At 46.1% G+C, this 25,574-nt stretch overlaps 1 protein-coding gene across 6 annotated transcripts in view; it reads right to left on the bottom strand.

Annotated features, from left to right (window-relative positions):
* Positions 1 to 946: 946 nt before the first annotated feature.
* Nsmce2 (NSE2 (MMS21) homolog, SMC5-SMC6 complex SUMO ligase) overlaps positions 947 to 25,574 on the bottom strand; it is a 228,301-nt gene continuing 203,673 nt past the window's right edge. For 2 of the 6 annotated variants that reach the window (XM_052747878.1, XM_052747879.1), the window contains exons 5-7: positions 10,730 to 10,830; positions 10,261 to 10,367; positions 947 to 1,298 (exon numbers count right to left, since the gene is read on the bottom strand). In XM_052747878.1, coding sequence (XP_052603838.1) covers positions 1,181 to 1,298; positions 10,261 to 10,367; positions 10,730 to 10,830 — 326 coding nt within the window. In that variant the 3' untranslated portion in view covers positions 947 to 1,180. Of the gene's footprint in view, positions 9,317 to 10,260; positions 10,368 to 10,729; positions 10,831 to 25,574 lie in introns of all 6 variants that reach the window. The other 4 variants (XR_008220493.1, XR_008220494.1, XM_052747880.1 and 1 more) reach the window with 4 other exon arrangements.

The following is a 25,574-nucleotide window of genomic DNA, read 5'->3' as shown; positions in this document are numbered from 1 at the left end:
TTATCTAGTTACCTAAAAATACATCTAAGTCTGTATATACATATACACACATAGTTCACGTGAAGAATTTCAATCTGGGCTGATAATGCTCCTCATAACCTATCTAATAAAAAGCCCAACACCAGACACAAGAAGGCTCTTTTGAATTCTTAGTCAGGGTTGTCCCACAGACCCCAAAACATTATACGCTATTGCTATTACCCTTCGCTGCCCCAGAAACCGAAGGTAAATCCCTGCTCAGGATGTGTGGCTTCCCATGTGCTGCCTGAGGCCCTCCTAGGGATGCAGTCAGGTTTACATTATGGGCATTACTTACAGCTGCCCTGGGGAGTGTGTTCCTGGAACATTCCACCCCATTCAGAAACTCACGACAAATGAAAACATTTCCATGCCCAGTGCTGTCAATCATGCCAAGTAAACAGGGGGGTCTGTTGGCTTCGCTTTCTAACCGGATGCTGCTGCTGGCTTTGCTTCCAGAAACTGCTGCTCGGCTGGCATGTTTCTCTGCGTTTTCATTTTAACTATCAACCCAAAGACACTTTTCAGTCGAAACAATTCTAAAAACCGTTTAGAAGCAGCAGGGGGGGGGGGGGGCGGAGTACCTTGGGAACCCCCCCCATCCCCCACCCCCGCTTTGGTTTTTCGAGACAGGGTTTCTCTGTGTAGCTTTGTGCCTTTCCTGGAACGCACTCTGTAGCCCAGGCTGGCCTCAAACTCATAGAACAAGCCACAGCTATCTCATCTTACCAGTTCCTCAGCTGGTCCTGTTTCCTCAGACTGGAAGCCTCTGAGTCCTCTCAGCTGAACTGTGTTGCTCCAAAGCCTGAAAGCTTAACCAGCCAAATGCCTGCCTCTGCCTCCCGAGTGCTGGGATTAGAGGCGTGCGCCACCACCGCCCGGCTTTGGGAACCCCTTACACCCTGGAGAGATACAGACAGAATCATGCTGAGGATTATCAAAGTTTTATTTAAAATTTCGGAGCACTTGAAAATAAAGAATATAATGTTCTTGTGTTTCTAGTTTGTCACTTGAAGAATGCTTTCGATTGCAATCAGCCATCAAGTGTTACCCCAAACCCAGTGTGCTGATCAGCCAGCCCTTGACCGCTCTGTAACCTCGGGGTTGGGTGGCCGGGGTGGAGGTAGGCTGCTGACATCCCTGTGGCCAGGGGGGCTTGTTCCTACTCAGAGTGGCGTTTTTTCTTCTTGTTGTGGCTCTCGATTGCCCTTCTCAGGGCTTCATCTGGGATGAGGTCCGACATCCTCATGTCCGTGTGACTACAGCCAATTTTGGGGCAACTGTGAAGGAGAAAGAGAGGCATCAGTCCCTCTCACTTCCGTGCCTTAAGCACCAACCTCATCGCCAGGCACTGGAATGAGAACATTTTACAGAGTACAAGGATGAAAACCAAACCCCTCAGAACTTAGAGTCATGCACATGTCCCCAGGGGAGGGCGGCTTGGTTTGGAGCTGGGGATGCAAGCGACGACGGGTGAGCAGCACCTACAGTTAGGAGCTTGCTTTGTCATGGGAGGCAGGCAGTCACCACGTAGCCAAGTACCACACCACAAGAGCAGTGAAGCAATGCAGGGCAGAGGGGACATGGGGTTCGGGGAGATGGGAAGGAAGGGTGGACACAGGCGTGCGTGCGTGTGTGCGTGCGTGCGTGCGTTCTGGTGTGCGGCCTAGGCTGCCCAGAAGGCACAGCCAGGTGCTCTGCAGTGAAAACAAAGAATTTGGAGGTGAGCTCAGGGGCAAAGTGACACTTTGGATTATTATTTTATTGTTATTATTTTTTGTTTTGTTTTGAGTCACAGTCTCACATAGCCCAGGTTGTCCTTGAACTTCCTACCTAGAGGGGAATGAACTTCCTATTTTCCTCCATTTCGCCAGTGCTAGGCTTATAGGCATGCACCACCAAGACCTGGTTATAAGCTATGCTGGGGGTCAAACCCAGGGCTTCATGCATGACAGGAAAATGCTCCACCAACTAGGCTACATCCTTAGTCCAGGATCTCATTTTAAATATGAAAAGAAGCCCCTGGAGCTTTTCCAGAGAGGGCTGGGGTGTGATTTCATTTCCTTTTTAGACTTAGGGGAGGACAGAGGGCTAAAGGGCAAAGAATGAAGCAGGGAAACAATGGGTGTCGGGAGGTGAAGCAGGGGTGAGGAGGTCTGCTGGAGTGTCCTGGCAGAGACTGGCTCTAGCACACACTGGGACACGGGACCCGCAGAACCTACGGCTGGAAGGCAAGTGGAGCCTAAAGAAAGGGGGGACAGATGGGCAACTGCAGGGCCCCAGACTGTGACGGGAAGGAACGGGAACACAGGAGAGGAACAGGGCCAGGAGTCCCGCTGGACTACGTCCCTTTGAATGCCACTAAACCTCTCAGTGGAGACACTGAGTGGGGCATTAGGGACTGGCCAGGAGCCTGAGGTGGGGACTGAAGAACGTGAGTCACCAGAAAAGGGTGGAGCTCAAGGCCTTGCTCAGTTAACCATCTCCTTTGAGGCAGTGTTTGGTCTGAGTCACCTGATTTCTTTTTACTATGAAGGAGATTTGGGCAGGGCTGAGTGCCCAGTGTTTGGACTCAAGCTTATGGAGGTCCTGAATTCTCTCAATCACCTACTGGTTGGTGGCTGAAAGAAACTTTCTGAGCCTGGGTCCCCCTGCTTTAAAATATGGACAGGGTCCCTATTCCACGTGACAACAGCCTCAGAACTACTCCATAATGTCCTTCCACTTTCCCATCTCCTAGACTGGCTACTATTCTCTTGGGAAGTTTGAAGTTATCTGGTCTGTCTGTCCTCGCAGAGACCCAGGACACATCCACACCATTCAGGGTGCTCCTGTGTGGTCAGCTCTGGGCCACAGAACCTGAAGTACAAACAGGATTCTGGCCCACACAAAGGCTGGCCCCAGGACCCGAGACAGCTCTTCAAAAGGCACAGCAAACACAGGAAGGAGAAAGGTAAAAGGCAGAAGGGAGGGAAGCTGACCCGAGAGCTACAATTCAAGTCACAGGAAAGGCAAGGATAAAGGAGGAAAGAAAGGGTTTTCTTGGCCTTGATCTTGGGATCAAGGAGTTTTCGAAGCACAGGGGCTTTCTTTGGAGCAACGGATGGTAAAATTAAGAATGGGAATTAATGTTGAAATGCTGAATGTGCTCTGTATATTCAGGCATATGAGTTTTTCTGTCTGTCTGTCTGTCTGTTTTGGTGGAGTCTTGCTGTGTAGCCCTAGCTGCCCAGGCCAGCTTGTCCCCTGTACTCTGAAATCCTTAAGTATGAGATGATGAAGATATACACGCATTCATTTTAGAAACGGGGACTGTCATCCCTTAGGCTTCCCTGCCGTGGAAATGCAGAACAGGAGGTTCCTGGGGGTAAACTTCCCTGACGGGCAAGCCCTGAGCCCCACTTCTGACTCCCAAGCCTTGGGTGCACCAACTCCTGAGAACAAAGTCTACCTCCATCTGCCAGACGGTGAATAAGCTAGTGGAGAGGGAAGTGGAGAGCGAGGGGGGAGGACTTCCTGGTGACGTCAGTGGCTTTAGTCAGTAAATGAGGGCATTCTGAGAACGGCTGATGGAATTAACCACACAACTGGGCTGCAGGGGAGGCGCCCACACTCACTCATGTCATGCTGGGCTGGAGCTCAGTGACATCTGTGTCCTGCAGAGACAGCTCTGGGGACAGGGATACAAATCCAGTAGTCCTTCCAAGGGGCAGGAGGGCGTTAGGAGCTGACAGCAAAGATACAACTGAACATGGAGGAGCTGAGAGAATCCCAGCACCTGGGACGCAAGAGGGGGATCAAGCGTGCTAGACCCGACTGAACCACACAGAAAGTTGTAGGCTAGCCTGGGCTACAAAGTGAGGCATCTCCAGAAGAGTAGCAAAGACCAGGCAGTCAGCTCCCCTGACGCTGATACTGTACAAATGACCGGACAAGGTTTTCCCTGCAAACGGAGGGAAGTGGAGTTCCTGGTCTGACGGAAGGCATTCTGGCGCAGTGAGAATCAAGCTGGCCACTGGCAAAGGCTCATGCTCCAGGCCTTACCACACAGTAGCTGCTGTTCTAGACCATAGCTACCAGTCCCGTCTCCTCAAACAAGACAGCTCCCCAAGTGACAGGGTACAAACAACACTGAACAGCATGAATGGATCTCTGGGGAGACTTCCTGGAGGTGAGGCTGGCACAGGAACCAGGGTACAGCCTTGTCTCCCACCCCACCCCAGAGAAACAAGCTTTTAAACTAAAAAGGCTAAGAAAAGGCCATGATGCCATGGGCCTGAATCAGGGCACTCCTGCTCTGAGAAACAACATTACCCAAGCATTAGGCCATAATCCCCAGGACATCCTGGTGAGCAAGTCAGGTGTGGCAACACCTTCAACTCTCGAATCATCCATTATCGAATCATCCCCTGGAAGGGCTCAGACCCACAGGCCTGGAAGGAGAGGCTGATCTGAGCCTGGGTCAGCCACAGGGCAGAGCATTCCTTAACAGTGTAGGGCACACTTAAGTGTCTGCTAAGGAAAGGCCTCAGGGTGCAGAGGGTCTCAGGGGGCTGCGGGAATTGGGGCCTCAGTCTCAGCTCATGATCACATCATGGTGAGTCTTGAGAGGCTCAGATTTGGGTCCTAAGAATGCCTAGGTCCGATCCATAAGCTCCAGGAAGTGGGTGGAATGCCTCTGGCAGCAAGAGTGGGGTGGATTCCTGTCATACCTACAAACAGGAGCAATTCTGTCCCATGCCCTCCAAGACTAGGGTGATGTGTCACAGAGCAGTGGGGGAAGTGTGATGACTGGCAGCCATAGGGCTGCGTAGCTGTGTGTTCATGCTGTACACCAGCAAGCTTCCTCTCAGGGCTGCCCCTCCCCATGTGTGTACAGGCGGCGGCTGTGTACATGTGCACATGTGTGCATGCTGTGGTGGTCAGAGGACATCCTCAGCTCTCCCCTCGGGGACTACCACATTTATTAGTTTTTTGAGACAGGGTCTTTCGTTGCCCTAGAGCTTGCTAAGCATACTCTAGGCTGGCTGGCCAGTGTGCCCAGGGCTGCCAGGATCTAATCCTCCTCCCAGTGCTGTGGTTACAAGTGTGTGACCATACGTGGCACTTTAATGTGAGTTTTGGGGATTAGCTAGAGTCTGACTGAGCCAGCTCCCTGTCTTCTCCACAGGCAAGAAATGTGCTCGTACAGATCTGGGAGGAATTCCCTGTTAGCTCCAGGGACTCTGGAATTTTGAGTTGATGGTGTAATTGCCACTCTAGACACAAAGAATCTGGTTGAGAGGCTCAGTGACGTGTTGCTAAGTGAATTCTGCTTTGACACCACACATTTCACTTCACGTTTTCTGCCATGCTGTGAATGACTGGTAAGGGTCCTGCTCAGTACCAGAAAACCAAAGCAAATGGCTGGGGTCAAAACCAGCCATAACTCATTAGCATGAAAATCGGCAGGCAGCTTTATTTGCGAGCTTTATGATTAAGAGATCTATTTTAGGAAATGACTCCAACAGTATACTTAGGGTGAAAAGCTCCACAAGAATATTCCTCCTCGAGCCAGTGGAGAGGCCTCCAGGGACTGAAGCATGCTGGGAAAGTTCAGATGGTACCCAGTAACACAATGTGCCTGGGACTCCAGTAGTGTAACATAATTGGAACAGGAGAAAGAAAGAGTTCTCCAACAGGATGTGTCACAGACATTTTTTAAATACCGCTTCATGGGAAATGACATCACTTCATGCTGAATCAGAAGCCTATGGGGTAAGCTGTGCGCAGACCGTGAGTTCTGATCTGCCATGTGTGCCCTGGGTTTTGACACTGGCTCCCGTGACTGTAACACCTTGTCTTGGGTGTGGTTTAGGCTGCTTCCCACAGGGTCTTCTACCTCTGATGCTGTAACTGATGAACAAGAAACTGTTTGGAACTGACTGCAGGCTCTGAGTCAGGTGCTGAGGCACCATGGTGAGGAGAGCTCTTGCCAGCCACGGCTCTGTCCTGCTCGCCTCTCCAGAGCTGTGTCTCAAACAGTGACAGTGACCCCGCCTATATACTCAGATCCACATGATATTTACGGCCAGCTCAGTCACCTTCTAAGGGCGAAGCCCACACGCCTGTCCCTCTGATATTTTCAGGGGGCTGAACCACTGTGATCGCAGACTCGGATGACCTGAACTGAGCCTCTCAGAACCCTTCTAGACACTCTGCCCTCTTCCATCTCTTTCCAGCAACTGCTTCTGGACACTCAACAGAAATGGCAGTCATGGTCCCCTCCTCCTCCTCCTCCTCCTCCTCTCCCACTTACAACCCGTTGCCCCATTCTGTCAGGGGCACTTGCACACACCCTCACCCCCAGGGATGCGCCGCTCACTCTCTGTAAGAGAGCCCACTGTATAACGAGCAGCACAAGCCCTTGGCGCCCGCCCCCTGCACTGCTTCTGGAGGACTTCCTCAGCTCCAGGTTGGCTCCTCTTATTCCCCTTCCTCTACCAGGTCTCTTGTGCCTATGGGGTAGAACTGGTAGATGCTGGTGAAGACGCTGGCTAACACTTCAAGATAATGAAGGGTCACGGTCACTGAGTCTGACTGTGTATGTGCTCGGTACTTTAGCTACTTTACAAATATCAAATGCACCAGTGAGAAAACTACAATGACTACCATCAATTTACAGATGAGGAAGACAATGAAGCTGACATTCATGGCCTCTAGGATAGATCTCTAGCCTATTGCTTGTTCTATCACTACAGTGCCATTCTATTTTCCCGCCACCAACAGTCACCACCATCATATGGACGGCCCACCAAGTGAAAGCTGGCCTGATGGGGTGAGGCTCTTGTCAAGAACCCAGTTTTTGATGGGTGTAGAGGTGCATGCCTTTAATCCAAGCACTCAGTATGCAGGGGCAGGTGGATCTCTGTGAGTTCAAGGCCAGCATGGACTACATAGTGAGTTCTAGGACAGCCAGGGCTACACAAGGAGACTGTCTCAAAAAAACAAAAAACAAAAAAACAAAAAAACAACCAACAAACCAAATGAACAAACAAACAAAAAACCCAGTTAAAAATTATTCTGCTATTTTTATGTATGTGAGTTTTTTTGCCTGCATGCATGTCTGCCGCACCATGTACATGCCGGTATGAAAGCCAGAAGAGGATATTGGATCCCCGAGAGCTAGAGTTTCAAGTGGATGCTGAGAACTGAACTTGGGTCCTCTGGAAGAACGGCAAGTGTTTTTAACAGCCATCTCTCTGCTGTCCATGGTCATCCATGTTGCACCATACAACTTCACTGTAGCTTTGGTTGTGAACACTTTCTACACTGTGAATGCTGTCACACCTCACAGTGCCAAGGAAACACCTCAGCTCAGATCTGAGATAACTGTGTGTTATAAATTGCTGTGGTTTTTCCTGTACACATGTTTTCTGCTCTTATGGAAACATATGATTTAATGGCAGAAAAGACAGTATTTTCCTATGATTATTCCACAGATTATAGCAAATCACCATATCTTTGCATTGTAATATAGTAGAATGTTTGATTTTAGAAACTGTGGTGAGTTACATTTTACAAAAAATTGTAAAATGAATTTTGGCTTGGGATTAAGATAACATTCCCAACAGTTCCTAAAATGGCTGTAAACATAGTTCTGCCAATTTTTGTACTATGTATTTATAGTGTTCTCAGCACTGACAATTAGAAAGTCAATAGTTTCAATCAACTGAAAAACGTACTCTAGTCTGCAATATCAAATATTCAGCCAATATTTAATTCTTTATGTAAAATTAAACACATCCATCTCATTAGTATATAAACTTGCTTTCATCTTTAATAATGGTAAAATACATATGTTGAAGAACTGTTTTAGGGTAAATTTGTTTAAAACCTATTATTCGTAAATGTTTAATTTGTGTACCTATTTTATATATCGATATACTCAGGGCTGCACAGGAATGTCTTGGGTGAGGGAGCTGGGGGAATGGCACAGTGGTCAGAGCACTTGCTGTGCGAATAAGAGGACTAGAGGTCAGATCTTTGGAGTTCATGGAGCCCCACCTACAATTCCAGACTCAGAAGGGGGAGACAGAGATTTCCAGGGGGACACACTGGTCAGTAAGGCCAGCCATATCTGCAAGCTTAGGGTTTGAGAGAACCTACCTCTAAGAGTAAGGTGGAAATCAAGGAAGATCCATGACAGCAACATTAGGCCTCTACATGTATGTGCACATAATGTACATGTATATCCCTCCACATGTACATCCATACATGTGAACACACATATGCACATGCAAACACACCACACACATATACACATGGAAGGGAGGAAAAGGGGAAGATCTGACCTAGTAAAACAGGGGTTACCAATGGAAGAACTTTAAGAGGACTGGCACAAGCACTCCCTCACCATTCCCTGGCATCTTGCTCAGTTTTTAAGGCCTGGTAAGAATGTCATTGTGGTAAACCTCTAACCTTCTTCCACCTGGATACCATTAGACTACAAACATTTGCAGGGTGTCTGCCACCCAAGTTAAGCATGACAGGTAAAGAGGGCATCTCTGGATGACGAGTGTTAAGTGCTTGCAAGTATTGTGTGCAATTCAAAACAGGTCAAGGGCATCGGAAAGTCAGAGTGTGTACTTGAGGAGGGCCATCTAAGTGAGGGAACACTCTGCCACCGTCCCTGGGAATGCTGGCGGGAAATGGAATCATGCTTTGTACTAGTCCCTGCACTTTCCACCCCGAACTTCAGGAGAGCATCATACACCGTCAGAGAGAAGAACGCCAGACAGTGAACTGGGAAGTATTCTTAGCAGTTATGTTGACCCTTTCTGGCTTGTGAGAGAAGGAACACGGAAAAAATTAGTAGAAAGGGAAGGCTTGGAAGTCCAGTAACAAAATTATGCTCAAAGGGAAAATGTCAAGGTCATTAGGGAAATACAGCATTTGGACTGTAGGTGGAAATGCAAAACAGACAGCAATGCACTAGCGGTTTACATTTGGCAGCCTATGCCAAACCATTTCTCCTCTAGAATAAATACTGTAGGTTACTTGACTGAATGGCCAAGGAGCTATCTCCAGTCTCTCGCGGCTATCTCTCAGCCCACACCCACATGGGGAGGGGAGGGGAATTCCAATTCTTGGGCTGGATGATGGAGAAGCAAAGCACACATCAAAGGGACTGCTGTCAGAGCCTGAGAACGGTCACACCTGCCATTCCATTCCTGCGATAAGAGCTCAGGAGATGCCAAACCCAGTCAGCTCCAGTGTGGCCACTGAGGACTCTCGTCACAGGCACAGAGCCGTGGTCCTGGGGTTGGGAGGTAGGGAGAGAAGGGTTAAAAAAATTCTCACTGGCGAGTTAGCCATGGACTTATTGAAACTGTTTCTTCAGTTATTTGTGTGATTAAATGAACGCATTTCTCTGATAATGTAATCTTCCTCACCAAGACCACTGGATAGGAATTCTTGTCTTCGAATGTTTACATGATTGTGCTTTAAACAAAGTGCTATTGCAGAAAGCAAGGAATAAGGTAATTTCCTCTTGGTTAAGTGGACACTGAAAAAGGGGGTCTCTCTTAGATCACAGTTCTGTAGACCCTCAGCTACTCTGGTTTGTTGGGGTGTGTGTGTGTGTGTGTGTGTGTGTGTGTGTGTGTGTGTGTGTGTGTGTGTGAAAGAGAGAGAGAGAGAGAGAGAGAGAGACAGAGAGAGAGAGAGGAGAGACAGAGACAGAGAGAGAGACAGAGAGAGACAGACAGAGAGAGAGAGAACAGAGAGATAGAGAAATATATAGAGAGAAATAGAGACAAGAGTATCGTTCTCATGTAGCCCAGGCTGGCCTCAAATTCTCTGTGTGGCTGAGGATGACTCTAATGTCTCATCCTCCTGTCTGTACCCACTGCTGGGGTTACAGGCATGTGTGTCCATGCCTGACTCGTGTGCTGCCTTGGATTGAAAGCAAGACTTCCTGTTTGCTAGGTAAGCACTCCACTCCCTGAGCTAGCCCTTGACTACCTTTTAAACAACAGAAATCCACTAGACTCCTGTTAGCGACTGACTCTGACTCAGTCTCCCCCTTCTGTTCTGATGGTGTAGCTGGAGTACTTCAGTGTCTTCTCAACACTGCTCTTCCCAGAAAGCCACTTGTCCTGTTGACAGTCTGGGCAGAGCAGTAACTAGGGAGACTGAGCACCTCTGCCTGGCGCGCACCGAGGACCACCAGGGTGCTCTGCTCCTCCAGCACCCACTTACCAGGCCTTCTTCTTCCGCTTGTGCTTGGATTCAATCATGCGGACAATGGCTTCCTCTTCGTAGGCATGGCCACACACTTTATTTTTCACTGGCTTCTTCATTTCCAGCTACAATTAAGGAGACATGAGGCTTTCAGGTATAATAACCATCCACTTCCTAGTCCCTCCAGCGGCTAACTTCTCACCCTCCTGGCTTTAAGTATTAGCTTCGAGATGAGGAAATGCTGGGCTCAAGGGGTCCTAATTTCACTCGGCCTCTGGGCTGTGACTTTGCTCCCAAGTTCGAAAGCATGTGATTGAGTGAAAGCGTTTTGAGCCACAACCCTCCCAAGTGTACAACTGGAGCTCATCACTTTTCTTTCCTTGCTGCCTCCCTCCCAGGGGGATATCAGAAGCCAAACGGGAGCCCTTCTGCCCTTGTGAAAACTCATCTAACTCCATTTTCTTTGAGGGGAAAGAGGAAGCCATACCTGTGTTATGGGGCAGATGAAATTGGTCTGGCTCTGGGTCACAATCATATCTTCGTCAATTCCTTCGGTCCCGTCATTCTCTCTATCTGCATGCATACCATCTACGGGAAGAAAGGGGGCTAGTGAGCTAGTTTGGCCTAGCAGCCTGCCAGGGAGAGGAAGGAAGGGCAGGAAGTTCCTCCAGGCCTTTTTGATATTTGACCTCAGCCCCTGCACTAGGCAACTGGAAGATCCATGTTAACTTTTCTGCCCCTGCCCACCCAGGGCCCAGAGCAGTAAAATAAGACTTTACAAAGTTCAGAGACTTAATCTATAAGGGAAAACTGCTTAGTAACCAGAGGTGAGGTTGTAGGAGTTGGAGGACCTGGTCTCTTTTGTGTCCAGTTACAGGCTTTGGGCTACCAAGGCGTCCTGTTTAAAAGTCGGCTTCACAGCTTTGGTGCCAAGACAAATGGAGAAAACAAAACCACATGGCTCCCAGCTTGAGGAAACAGTCAGTAGACAGGACCTACTTGTGTACAGGGCAGAAACAGCCATACTTTAGGGTGGATGATTTGAACGCCTTTGAGCTCTTAGATATTATTGAGGACTCCAAGGAGCCTTTTTAAAAATATGGGTTGTATTTATCAATATTTACCATAGTAGATATTAAGACTAAAGAATTTAAAAAATATATTTATTGCTTCATTTAAAAATACTAGCAACAATCCCATTACATGCCAATAAAAATAACTTTTTTTTTAATATTAAAACCCCCCCCCCCCAAAGACAGGGTTTTTCTCTGTGTAACAGTCCTGATGTTCTGGAATGCTCTCTGTAGGCCAGGCTGATCTCTGCTCCCAAGTGCTGGGATGTTGGGATGTACACATAAGATGTGTGCTACCACACCCTGCTCATATAAATAACATTTTAAAAGTTAAAGGTAATTATATTTTCCAGAACAAACCAAAGTGAGGAGAATGGCCTTGTTTTCTGCTTTTGTAAATATGTTAAATGTCTGGCTCCTTGAACTCAGACTTGAGTATCTTTCTGGCCTCTAGCCCCCCACAATACCATGCTGGGGAGCCTCCAGAAGCATGCAGGAAAGAATGATTGACAAGGTGAATGACGTCATACTGCTATTATGAAGACAGCTGACCCAGAGGCCACCCTGAAGCTCCTGGCCTGCACAGGGAACTGCTGAGCAGTGCTTATGAGGCTGTGAACACAGGGCCATCTGCTCCCAAAATTCCCTTTTCATTGTATCACACTTGTCCTTTACTGAGGAAAACACAGGTGACAGGTGACTTCTGGGCTAACACGGTGAGTTTCTCTCTGAGTGAGGGTTACAAGCTGAGTCTCTCTAAACCTGAAAGTCTGAAATCCACAATATCCCAAAACTTACAACATTTGTATACTGATAGGACACCAGAAGTGGTGACACAATGCCACCGTGAAACTGTGCTTCATGGATAAAATTATTTAAAATACTGTATGAAATCAGAGTCGGTTTTAGCACAAGTGATTTTTTTTTCTGGTGAGGACTTCCATCTAATATATTGTATAAAACTACCTTCAAGCTGTGTGTAGAAATTGTGTATGGAATATAAGTAAATTTTCTACTTGTATTGAATCCTGTCCTTAAGATATCTCATTACGTACATGCAAGTGTTTTAAAACCCCAAATGTGACACACTCTGATTCCAAGCATTTTGGGTAAGGGCTTTTTAACTTACACTTGTCAATTGTCTGTGGATGACCTATTCCTTTCTCCTTTCTCTCTTCTCTTCCTTCTTCCATCCTGGTAGAATACAGATCTAAAACCACTTTCCTGTCGCAGTGTGGGAGAGAAACCCTTGACTATATAGGTCAGGTGGGTCTGTAAACCTTCCCGTTATGGAATGACTTCGGGACTCCCCTCAGGCTGGGTAGAGTGTCTGTCTGTCTGTCTGTCTGGAAAGACACTACTAAGGCAGGACACGGGCATGGAGCGTTTGTTCAAGGCCATCTAGTGAATGAATGGTTAGAGGCCAGCGGCTCTGCCTTAAGTGTTCTTTAGAGGGGACCCCTTTCTTTATCTGTATGGCGGTTCGTGCCCCTAAACCAGCTCTTTTTCTAAGAAGGTGAGGTGAAGATGCTGGACTCCCAAGCAGAGAGAGCATTTGAAACCACCCAGCATCAGGGTGCAGTGCCTGGGACCTTAGACCTTTTCAAGGACGAGAAAACCACCCAGCATCAGGGTGCAGTGCCTGGGACCTTAGACCTTTTCAAGGACGAGAAAACCACCCAGCATCAGGGTGCAGTGCCTGGAACCTTAGACCTTTTCAAGGATGAGAAAACCACCCAGCATCAGGGTGCAGTGCCTGGGACCTTAGACCTTTTCAAGGACGAGAAAACCACCCAGCATCAGGGGGCAGTGCCTGGGACCTTAGACCTTTTCAAGGATGAAACCTTGGAAACCAAGTACTGGTGGGCATCTGTGTCTCAAAACTGGAAATCTTTTTGAGTGTCAACACAATGCCTCCAAAGTTTCAGATTTTGGAACATGTATGATTTCAGCTCTCTGGATTAGGGATGCTCAATTGATTTTTGTCTATCCAAGTATCCCCAAATCCCAAATTGGAGGCACTCTGGTCTTGGGTGTTACAGATCAGCAGTCTTTAATCCTTTATCCTAAACAAGCTAACTGTCAAATTAAAATCAGTTCGTGTTAAAGGCCTACAAATGTATTATTTGCTTATCCTCACTAATTGCTTATTTAGTAATTAACAATATTTCATTTGGAATCAGTATAAAGGCTAGATCTATTATTTAACTTAATAAAGATTCCCAAGTATACAAAGATAATTGCCGAGAAATTAATGACCAAGGACAAATCAGTTATCTGCAGCTAATCTATTTCCAAAGCAAAATCGCAAAAATAGTTTAAAAAATCCTGTAAGCCATAAAATGGCGTTTAATAGGAAGGTGCCACATTTTGTTATGTTTCCTGTGATAGGAGGTGGGGCTTCTGCAAACAGTGCTCACACCTATGAAGGGCTGCATGCTTCCTGAGCCCTGGGCTGGGCATTCATAGTACCAGAGTCAGCCTTCTTAAAGGGTCCTTTATCAACTAGGACTTCAGGAAACGGGGCAGGTAAAAAGGCAAGAGGCGGGCTGGGAGCCATGCCGCCTCTGGAATCCACTTTCCAAAGCTGCCTCCTGTGGGCTGCTGCCTCTTAGTCCTGATCTTTGTGTCTGAGAGTCAAAATAAAAGGAGTTCCTTGTGAATTTCTGATAGAGTTTATTCTGAACGGATGGCAGATTTCTAACTATAAATATTACAGCGTGGAATTCACCGGAAAATCTGTTAGATGTATAACAGAGTTCAGCCCATGTGAAAGACTGTGGGCTTGTTGGTTATTTTCTATTTTTATATTTCAAAAGGTAGAGGAAGCAAGAAAGCACAACCCAGATGCAATACTAACCACTCGGGAGGGCTGAGTGGGGAACTAAGCGATGATAGAGATCACGAAAAGGGAGGTAACAAAAGAGAGAAGGGGTGAATGCCAGCAGTGAGTAATAGCCCACAGACCGAGAGTCTAAAAGGGGAAAGATTGCAATAGCGACACTTCTCCAAAGAGCATTTCCTCGCCCTACACCTGTATTTATAGAAAATGACATTAATGCTTGGATTCTGCAAGGTGCTCACAAAAGGTCGCATCTGGCAATAAATAACACTTACGGTGGTTAGGCTGATCCAGAGGACAAAACTGTATGGTGCATGTGGTAAAAGGCAGGCCGGAGGGAAAGATACAGATCTGCTGTAACCACAGATATTTTAAAAGTGGGACTAGCTGCTGTCTGAAGTCTCATTTATCCAAGAACACCGAGAGTCAAGCAAAGTGTAGATTCTGTTTAAAACCGGCCGGAGGCTCAAAGGGTGCCTGCCTCTCCACGTTCTAGAGCCGGACTATTTGAATGCTGCAAACAGTGTGCTGGTTCTAGAGTGCTCCATCACCAAGGTGTCTCATTAATTAATACTAATAATAGCTCACTTGCTGATGACTGTTCCAGTAACTTGATATTATTTCATTTAGTACTCATGTAATACCTGTGAAGGACAGGTATTTCTAGAGTACAGGTAAGAATAAGTTTTAAGCCCCATGATATTTCTAAGGCAATTGTAAAAACTAGACATAAAATGAAGAAGCAATTGGATTAAGTCAATGAAATCTTTATTAAGGAATCACAAAATGTTCCTGATTATGCATAGGTCAGCGAGCAAATGAGATGCCTTATTTTCTACACCGAGCTTTCCACATTCCTGGGTTCTAAATACATGCGTTAAAGCAGGCATAGGTGAAAACTATTTGAAAAGCAACTGTATCTGTACCGAATATGCACAGACCTTTCTCTTGTTATTAGCCCCTAAATAGTCTATCTCCTCTTTACATAGCATTTACCCCAGGTTGGGTATGGTGAGTGGCTGGAGATGACTTAAACACTACGAGAAGGTGTGTGCTCTAGGCAAGCGCTCTGCCATTGGATCTAATCTTGAACATTCATGGAATCTGATAAATGCAGGGGTCCCAGAGATAACCCCTCATTGATACTGAGGGATGGCTGGACAGGCATATAATAGGCTGTGCTGTTAGGTAAATACGCTAGCTGTTAACATCTAACCAATGGGCAGGTCTCGGAACCCTTATCCTGCATCTAGATGCCTGGGGCTCAGGGACCAAGCACCATGCTGAGGAGGAAGGCCTGGACAGAAACTAAGATGACAGTGGAGGGACACAGCCAGGTAAGAGTTAGATAATCAAATAAAATTGGCTGACTGATCTTTTTCCCCATCCCCACCTCTAAGACAGGATCTTACACACTGAACGATGGTCTCACATTTATTATGTAGCTAAGAATGACTTTGATTTCTTGCCTCTATCTCCTGAGTGATGGGATTACAGTTGTGTACCATCATGCCTAGTTTATGTGGTACTGGGCTTTGTGCAAGGTAAGCAAGCTAGATCCCTACGCCCTGAACTTTATTTATATAATTATTATTTATTGTATATATGTGAGGGTATGCCATGTGTGTGTGCCCTGAGGGGCCAGAAGAAGGGATTAGATTCTCTGGAGCTGGAGTTACAGGTAGTTGTGAGCCCCCTGACACAGGTGTAGGGTCCCAAACTCAGGTCCTTTGGAGAGCAAAGAGTGCTCGTAATCCATAAACTATCTTTCTAGTGCCTGAATAAATATATAACCTTCCTTCCTTTCTTGATGCCATAAAATGAAATCCCAAAGGAAGCGGAAACAGTCCAAGTGTTTGAAGTGGTATTTCCAAAGTTTAATATGTCCTAGTGACATGTGGTTGGAGTGTGGCAGGGTGGGTTTGTGATTAGTCAGTTTGGGCTGCTAATGCTGAGGCCTTTGGTCTTTCTCATCTCCTTCACTACCATCCAGTTGCTCAAAGCTGAACCTGTAGGATTTATTCTGAATACTGTGTCTTTTACTCCTCATGTTTGGTCCACTGGCAAGTTCTCTGACTCTGGGTCTAACCCATATTCCCAGTGTCAGCCCTCTGCCTGGTTCCCTTCTACACCTCAGTTCAAACCATGCCCATCTCCTGCCTAGACAGCTCCAGTTCCTCCAGGCTGATGCCGATTCAGTAAAGGGCCACACCACATACCACACACGGTCACATGTGTGATCACAGCCCTTCAACCTCACTGCCACCAGTCACCCATCACCTGCTACATTCAAGTCACCCTGGCCTTTTCTCTGTCTTGGGAGCATGGCAAATTCCTTCTTGTCTTTGGGTCTTTCTGTTAATCTGCTGGGAATGTTCTTCCTGCCCTTTGCTTGTTCCATTCTTTCTTGTCATTTAAAATGTCATCTTCGAGAGGCCTTTTCCGAGGTCCCAAGCTGAAGAAGCACTGACACGCAGCACTGTACTGGTGCTCAGTGCGGTACACATCCATGTGCACTGAGTCCGTGCATGTCACCCTCCTCCTTCCCAGTTCCCTCATCTCTTCCGGGAAGACAAGGCCTTTGTGGTCTTATTATGGTTCCTAGAGTCTAAAATAGTCCTTGATGGATAGTAGTTGTTCAGTAAACATTAGATTGTTAAAGTGCTTCATCCAATAAGGCAGACACTTATTTTTTCACAAGATTATACTTGCATATTTAACAGACATGGACACACACACACACACACACACACACACACACACACACACACACCCTCTCACTCAATAATTTACACATTGTAGTCAAATGAGAGAGAACTTCACTGTAGGTCTGGGTGCAGTCCTGGACCCTGTATTACATGTCAAAGGCAGGAAGTAAATATAAGTTTTACAATTACAGTAGGCTGTGTGGTAATTACAAAGGAGAATCCAGACATGGTCTTGTGGTCACAAAATACATTTGGTTCTGGCCACACACAGCCCTAGCATTAGTCACTTGTCTGTCTTCAGGCATCCCAAATTTGGCTACTAGTTAGACAGTTTTATGCTAGTAGGGAATAAATGTTGATTGCTATGTACTTTTTCAATTAGGCCTGAGCATTTTCTAAAAGCACTCTTCTCTCAAAAATAGTAGTGTTCGGAGAAGACGCTATACAAATATTTGCTGCTTGCTGGGATTTTCACTTGCACTATTCTGGGACAGCATATTTAGACAGGATGAGCTAGTGCACAGAAGATGGAGGAGGCAACATTCACGGGCTCCAAGTTTGGGACTCCCCAGTTACACCGAGTCTGTCTTTGTACCAGCTACAACTTGGCTAGAGGATTCCGAACTGGACACTCAGCCTCAGATCCTAATGAGAAAGGGCTGTGACAGCCGGATCAGCCCCTCTGGTGTGTGTGTGTGTGTGTGTGTGTGTGTGTGTGTGTGTGTGTGTGTGTGTGTGTGTGTGTGTCCCAGCACTTCCTGTGCCAACACATTGCCTGCTGTGTGAACAGTTTTTCACAATTCCGATGTGCATCGTGTTCAGATAGGGCCTATGGAACAGAGGATCTGCTACATGTTATAACTCTCACAGAATGGCAAAAGTCACCAAACGTAAATTTCAACAAAATTATTCAGTAAATGGAGGGTAACACAATGTAATCAGAACAAGAGCTACAAGGTAAGGTGGATCCAACAACACTATTTATCAGGTATCGTATTTATGTATACAACTAATGTTATAAAATTAAAACACTGAGATTTTGAACCATTACTGCTATTATGACTATGATGATGATTGTTGTTAAGACAGGGTCTTTCTAAACAGTCCAGGCTGCTCTCAAACTCTCTATCCCTACCTTAGCCTCCTAAGTGCTGCAGTCACAGACCTGAGCCATCACACTTGGCTCATCATCATCGCTATTTCTACCACCACTATACCAGGTGTTGTCCTTACATTAAAAAAAAAAAATCTGTCCTGGGGGAGCCCAGTCACAAAGGGGACTCACACAAAGCCAAGCGGCTTCATGAGAGTTTCACACAGACCTCTGGAAAGCAGGTTCCAAGAGAAAGCAGGACAAGTCTCTCAGGAAAGCTGTTTTCCTGTAAGTGTCAATTGATAAAGGCCTTTCAACCAGAATATACACACATATATGCTGTTTTTGAGGCAGGATTTCCATATATTCAATTCTTAAATTTATAATTCCTCTGACTCCACTTCCCAAATGCTAGGATTATAGACGCCCACCACCATGCCTGTTATATCGGCTTTAACACAGCTCTGCTGCCTCCTTAGATGAGAGCATTTCCTCCACCACCTCAGCTCAATGCTACGAAGGATGTTTTCCTATTCTTTGCATACCCATAGTCTACAGTCATCTCTGGTCCATGTACTTGGAGAAAGCATCTCCACTCCATCCACCCCCTCCTATCGCACCCAGCCCTCAGCAGCCAATGTCCTTTCTCTGCCTACTATACCACTCTCATGTAGCTTTACCTTCCTCCTTTATATGGTTTTATAGGAATGTAACTTTTCTTCCTTCCTCCCTTCCTTCCTTCCTTCCTTCCTTTCTTTCTTTCTTTTTTTTAGTTTTTTAAAATTTATTTAACTTTATTTTATGAGCATTGGTGTAAAGGTGTCAGATCTCCTGGAACTAGAGTTACAGACAGTTGTGGGCTGCCATGTGGGTGCTGGGAATTGAAGCCTGGTCCTCTGGAAGAGCAGCCAGTGCTCTTAACCGCTGAGCCATCTCTCCAGCCCCAGGAATGTGACTTTTCACCAGAGACCCTGAAGGCTCTTTATGGATAAGCATGTGTGCTACAATCACAAGATGGAACCGGACACAAATACTCTTGTTACTCCTGTGCAAGTAATGGCAGATGACATATGTGCCTCATACAAAGTACCGAAGTATCCCTAGAGATGAGGTGAGGAGAGGTATACAGGTGAACCTCCTGATGAAGATGGTGATTAAGCCACGCTCCCCAGGAAGGTGTGATAAGGAAGGATGCCAGGCAACAAGAATTACAGTATTTAAGAACGTGGGATCTGGAAACAGCATGCTTGGACCTGCCTTGCTCAGTTAGCTAGGAGTTCCTGGGCAGGTTATCTCAGCTTTCTTTGCCTCAATCTTCTCGGCAGTAAGATGGACTAATAGTGGGTGTTTACTTCATGGAGCTATTTGAGGGCTAAATGGGTGGACACAGGGAATGGTGTTGGTGTTGCTGGTGTGCAGTTTTTGAGACAGAACTGTCTCAGGTAGCCTGGGCCAGGGCTAGCTTTGAACTCTTACATTTGTTTTGATCAGGTAGCCTGGGCCAGGGCTAGCTTTGAACTCTTACATTTGTTTTTTGAGAGAGAGAGAGAGAGAGAGAGAGAGAGAGAGAGAGAGAGAGAGAGAGACACTTGCACATATTCACAAGTGCACACACACACACACACACACACACACGTACAGTGCATGTGGAGGTCAAAGCATAACTTGTAGGAATTGGTTTTTCTTCCATCATGTGGGGGTTCAGGGCACTGAACTCAGGTCATCAGGCTTGGTGGCAATAGCCTATACCTGCCGAGCCATCTCACTAGCCCTACCCTGAACTCTCGATCCTCCTGCCATCATCTCCCAAACACTGGGATTACAGGTGTAGGACATCATGCCTGATTAGGGAAGTTTCTCAGAATGATGCCGGACAAAAAGCAAGTCAGCTGTTAATAGTGTTATAATGCTTGTTTAACATTACTGCTCAAATTCCCATGAAGTGAGCATCCAGTGTGCACCTGTAACATCTACACGCCCAGTCAAATCATCCCAAAGAAGCTGCAAGATGGGCTGGCCTGGGGTTCTGCATGGGACAAACCCTTCCTTGCCCCTGGCAGCAGGGAGGCCTAAATTAGACTGGCACTCGCAATTTGCTGACCCAGCACTGTCAACGTCTTCAATCTGTCTGCTTTCCCTTCCCTGGCTCTTTCGACATGGCGGTTGATTATCTTGCAGGGGAAGAGGAAAGAGTTTCAGATCATTCCTAGGAATGAGCCAATGTTTTAATAATACACATTTTCCATTTACTAATTTATCTACTATTGGTTTAGACGTGTCTTTTGTCTTCAGCTGCTTTCACCTATTAAATCCTGTCAAAACACAGCTTTTGAAAACCATCAAAACCCAGTGCATTTAACTGGTAGGGGAAAAGCCATCTAGGTGAGACTGGGCTATGCTATCACCCGGCAAAAAGTACTGAAAAATATCACCAAACACAGCACTTTCATTTGTCCTTTTTAAAAGAGAGGTGTGGTGATCATCCCGAGGTTATCAAGCAAAAGCAGGAAATCCAATGCACATATTCAAATTCCTTGTTTAGAGCAATTAACAAACACAGACCCCACCTAACATGAAGACTTTGATCAGCTATCATTAAGAAGGTATAAATCTTGATTATGTAGACGTACAGAAAAGTCTACTGAAAGGAAAGATTGGAAGAAATCCTTTTTAGGTTTATATTCTTATCTTTGTTGTTGTGGAGACAGGGTCTTGCTGTGTAGCTCAGGCTGGCCTCCTACTTATCATATAGCCCAGGCTGGCCTTAAGCTGTGATCTTCAACCTCCTGAGTGCTGGGACTACAGGCATGTACTACCATATCCAGCTTCACCTTTCTATCTTTTCTCATGTTAGAGGGTGGTGGGTACCAAGTGCCAGGCATCTCCATACCCTCCTCCTGACTCCATCCACTCTTTCTTTAAGCCGTCTGTACTGAGGACCGTCTCCATACCCTCCTCCTGAACCCATCCACTCTTTCTTTAAACCATCTGTCCTGGCTTGTCTTCTTTGTCCTCAGTGCTGCTCTTCCAAGCCAAGCCCCTAGCGTTTCTGACAGGACAAGGTGCTTCATTGGCACTTAGAGAATCCTGGTCTCCCATGGCTTCCTACCTCATACCCAATTCCAGTATCCATATCAAGCTATTTATATTTTGTCCAAATCTGCCATGTTCTTTCGTTACCTCTGCTGTCTTTCCGCATCAATCCGACCATTCTTCAAGACTCCATTCAAGTCTTCCCTCTGTGTAGTCCTACAGCAGAGGTACATCCTGCTTCGGCCTCCACTTCTCTACTTCCCCACCAGACTATAGATTCCTTTATGGAGGGGACTCTGCCTGCATCATCTTCACACTGTCTCCATGGCAGGAAATGCAGGAGCTGCATGGAGGTTCAGTGAAGGCCTGCCTGCTGAAGCAGGAGCTGCTTTTAGTACGGCTATATGCAAACCGATTCTACTTAACCCCCAAAGGGATCAAACTCAGGGCCTCGAGCCTGCAAGGCATGCACCCACCACTGAGCCACATACCCAAAGACCTAAGACTAGTTTTGTTATTTGTTTGGAGTCAGGGACTCAGACTGTAGCCCTGGCTTGCCTGGGACTTGCTACATCACCCAAGCTGGCCTTGAATGTGTGCTCCTGACTGCTAAGATTACAGGTGTTAGCTACCAAGAATGGCTAAAAAGACTGTTTTGATGGCAATTACTTTAGAGAACAACAACTTGGTCTTGATGTGATTTCTCAGTTTTCCAGAGAGTCATATGAGACCATTGAGGCCATATCATTGTACATTCTCCATGCCATGTCACTCTGCCAGAATCAAGAGCCCAAAAGTCGGGTGTCATATTTCAAGAAATAAACATCAGAGTATGGCCTTATATAAATTCTGATTCTCTTCCTTTGTCCCAAAGCATTTCTATCCAGAGGAACAAACAGCAATCAGTTATAAAAATGTGTCTACTGCTTTAACCTTGGTGAATCTACTAAGGTAGGGAAAGTTGCAACTGTAGATACTTAATCATAGCAGCTTTTAAAAAAGCACCTGGAAATAGATATTTGATAGACTGAGAATTTAGAAAATATGTTTATTTTAAATTATATGTATATGTATATGTGGGTTTGTGCATGTGAGTGCAGGTGCCTGCAGAGTCCAGAAGGGGGCATCAGTCCTCCTGGAACTGGAATTGCAGATGGTTCTGAGTTGACCAACACAGGCCCTAAAAAATAAACTTGGGTCCCCTGCAAAAGAAGTTCATACTCTTAATCACTAACCTGTCTCTTCAGCCTCCAGACCTAGGATTTTTATCCTTTGTAGGGCCAGACAAGTGCTGTAGTCCTGAACCCACCCCAGGCCCAGACTGGAGTTAAGTAAACCACAGCACTGTTACTTGTAATTTTTTTTTTTCCCTTTTTGAGATCTGAGCTAATTCCCAGAAGCCCACATGGTGGAAGGGGGGAACTAAGCCCCACACGATGTCCTCTGACATCAACGTGTGTGCTGTGAGATACACTGAGTACATACACACAAAGTACACACACACAAATATTAAAATATTAACAAAACTTAACTGACATATAGAAAAAATTTAAAAAAAAAGACAAAATGTGTGGTCCATTATGTGCAGGAGGCATGATCACTGTAAATGTGAACATCAGTAGAGGAATCAGCAACAATTTCTGAGATGTTTCCATGCCCTTCATGAGATCAGGCAGTGTTTATGAGGCTGGGAGAATCAATGGCAGTACTGGTGGTCACATTTATTCCATCTGTCAAACTGAAGCAGACGATGAAACAAAGCCCAAAGATCAAGCTATTTAAAAAGGGCAGTGGTGGCGCATGCCTTTAATCCCAGCACTCGGGAGGCAGAGCCAGGCGGATCTCTGTGAGTTCGAGGCCAGCCTGGGCTACCAAGTGAGTTCCAGGAAAGGCGCAAAGCTACACAGAGAAACCCTGTCTCGAAAAATCAAAAAAAAAAAAAAAAAAAAAAAAAAAAAAACAAAAACAAAAAGGGAACTCAGAGTTATAAACTCGGAACTTTATAAATGCAATGTTTTAATTTTCATGAGGACTGGGATTATGACACTGATATTTTCTAGATGCTCTATCCTACAAGATATAAGCTAGCACACTGAAATTTTATTCATATCACTAAATTAATTAACTGAATGAATCAATTCACCCATGTGTCTTAGTTACTGTCCTATGGTTGTACAGAAGACACCATGAGAAAGCATTTAATTGGAGACTTCCTTACAGGTTCAGAGGTTTAGTCCATCTTCACGGTGGGCAGTATGGCAGAAAGCATGGTGCTGGAGTAGTGGCTGAGAACTACATCCTGATTTACAGCCAGAGAGAGAGTACTGGGAAAGCCCAACCCCCATTGTGTCCATGTGTGCCTTGTGCCCACAGAGATCAGAGAGGGTGCTGAAGCCCCTGGAACTGGAGTTGTGGACAGTTGTTGATCACCATGTGGGTGCTGGGAACTGAACGCAGGTCCTCTATAAGCGTGACAAGTGCTCCCAGCCATGAGCCATCTCACCAGCCCCTTTATTTCATATTTCATGTTTCATACCTTCTTGTTAAAGAGTGTTAAGATTGATTTTTGAGTCAGGTGTGGTGGCTCACCCTCATAATCCCAGCACTCTGAAGGCTGAAGCAGGAGGATTGCTATGAGTTTGAGGCCAGCCTAGGCTGCAGTATGAGACTATCTCAGAAACCATGCTTGTAATCCCAGAACTCAGGAGGCTGAGGCAGGAAGATCAAGAGTTAGAGGCAGGGGGCTGGGGAGATTGTTCAGCAGTTAAGAATACTTATTGCTTTTGCAAACAAGGCAAGCCAGGTTGAACCTAGAACCCACATGGTGGTTGGTTCACAACCATCCTTAACTCCAGTCCCAGGAGGACGCATTGCCCTGCCCTTTTATGACCTTCAAGGGGACCAGGTATACACATATATAGAGAGTCAAAACATATACAAAGAAAAAAAAAGTTTAAGGCTAGCCTGGACTACACAGTAAAGTACTGTCTCAAAACAACCCTCTCACAAAATAAAAACAAAATAAGCAAAACCCAAATAAATAAACAAAAACTCCAACTCCTTTATGCTGGTACAAGGTACTATTTTTTTTTTTCTTTTTAAAGCCAACCTCCAAAGAACATTCATTATGGGAGAAAGTTTTTATGTTTTTATTTTTATTTTTTAGCCAAGCTCTGCCTGCCTCTACCTTCAAGAGTGCTGGGATTGGCTGGCCTAGGAAGAAATTTGAAATAGTCAAAGCTTGAGGGGTCTAAATCTCCTTAACAATCTTGTCCCAGTGATATCAGTAAAGCTACCCACAGCGTAGCTTGGCTCCTCACTGGCCAAGTGGCCAGGTCATCAGGGCAGGCCCTCCTGAGCAAAAGAACATCCACAGGGTCTGCCTTCAGTTTGTACAGCTCTGTCTGAAGTTAGGCTAACAAAGAAAATGGCTCCCAGGGGAATACTCTGCTGACTGAAAGAAAGAAAAGTAAGAGAGGAAGACGGAGAGGGAGCAGGGAGGAAGAAAGAGGAGCCAGCAGATGAGGGTGATCGACTGAAGAACCCATGAAAGGACCCACTGATGACTCTTCCTGCTGAGTCCTTGTCCCGAAGCCTTTTCTATGTCCCACCCCCACTTCCGGGCCTCTTTCAAACCTTCCTCACACGCGCAGGAAGACACAGGACTTCACCATGAGGATCAGCTAAGGACACAGCACTGGTGAATGTATACAATAGATGTGAGTCATTTGCTCATTTTGTAAACACGAAGAAGTCACACTTAAAACTTCATGACATTCACGGGGCTTCCCAATATGCTTAGCACGGAACATTTGGTCTTTTCCGGACTCACCCCCAGAATCATCAGGGAGGGCAGATTTTCTTGTTCACTGAAAGCTTACAGATTCCAGGCCACTGATGATTGTGGGGCAAGCATGGGAACATGGCAGCGGCATGGACTGAGGTTGTGATGTCTATAAGCCTTGCTTGTGCCACACAGAAGGAAGGAACCAAGAGGGGTCCAGCGGCAGGATGTGGACGGCACTCTGACAGGGTCCTTGTTGGCTTCCAACTGCTCTGCTCACTCTCTAGCTCTTCTGTAGAGACGGGAGTTACATTTCCTGTGGGCATACACACAGTGGGTTGGGCAGAGTCCAGGCCTCAGAACCACTGGCTGGCTCTGCCACCAACTTGGGACGGGTATTTCCTGCATGTGCTCTCGTCTCCATCTCATTAGGTTACTGCGAAGATGAACTAAAACACTTCACCCTCATTAGAGAGAGGGGGGAAAGAAACCCCAGTAAGTGGCTAGAGGAAGCAGCAAAGCCAGAAACAACATGAGGACTCCGGGAATGGTGTCTGAAAAACAAAGGAGGTTGACTGGCGGGTCCGTCTTTCTGTTTTCAAACCTGAGTCTTAGATTTGGGTGCCTGTGGTCCTATACCACAGAAAACAGTATTGCTGTGAGTGGAACAGCTTATTGGGAAGTGGGGACAAAAAAAAAAAAGGAGTAAGGAAAGAGAAAGCGAGAGGAGAACGCTCCCAAAAATTTGCTTTATGAACTCCCTGAAGATTCCAGATAATTGCCACCCTGAGGGTCAATG

The sequence above is a fragment of the Peromyscus californicus genome, unplaced genomic scaffold (genome assembly GCF_007827085.1).
Source record: "Peromyscus californicus insignis strain IS unplaced genomic scaffold, ASM782708v3 Scaffold_20__1_contigs__length_68692818, whole genome shotgun sequence".
In the NCBI taxonomy this organism is placed as follows: Eukaryota; Metazoa; Chordata; class Mammalia; order Rodentia; family Cricetidae; genus Peromyscus; species Peromyscus californicus.
The sequence above is the reverse complement of the archived record's forward strand: the minus strand, read 5'-3'. Positions and strand labels throughout refer to the sequence as shown.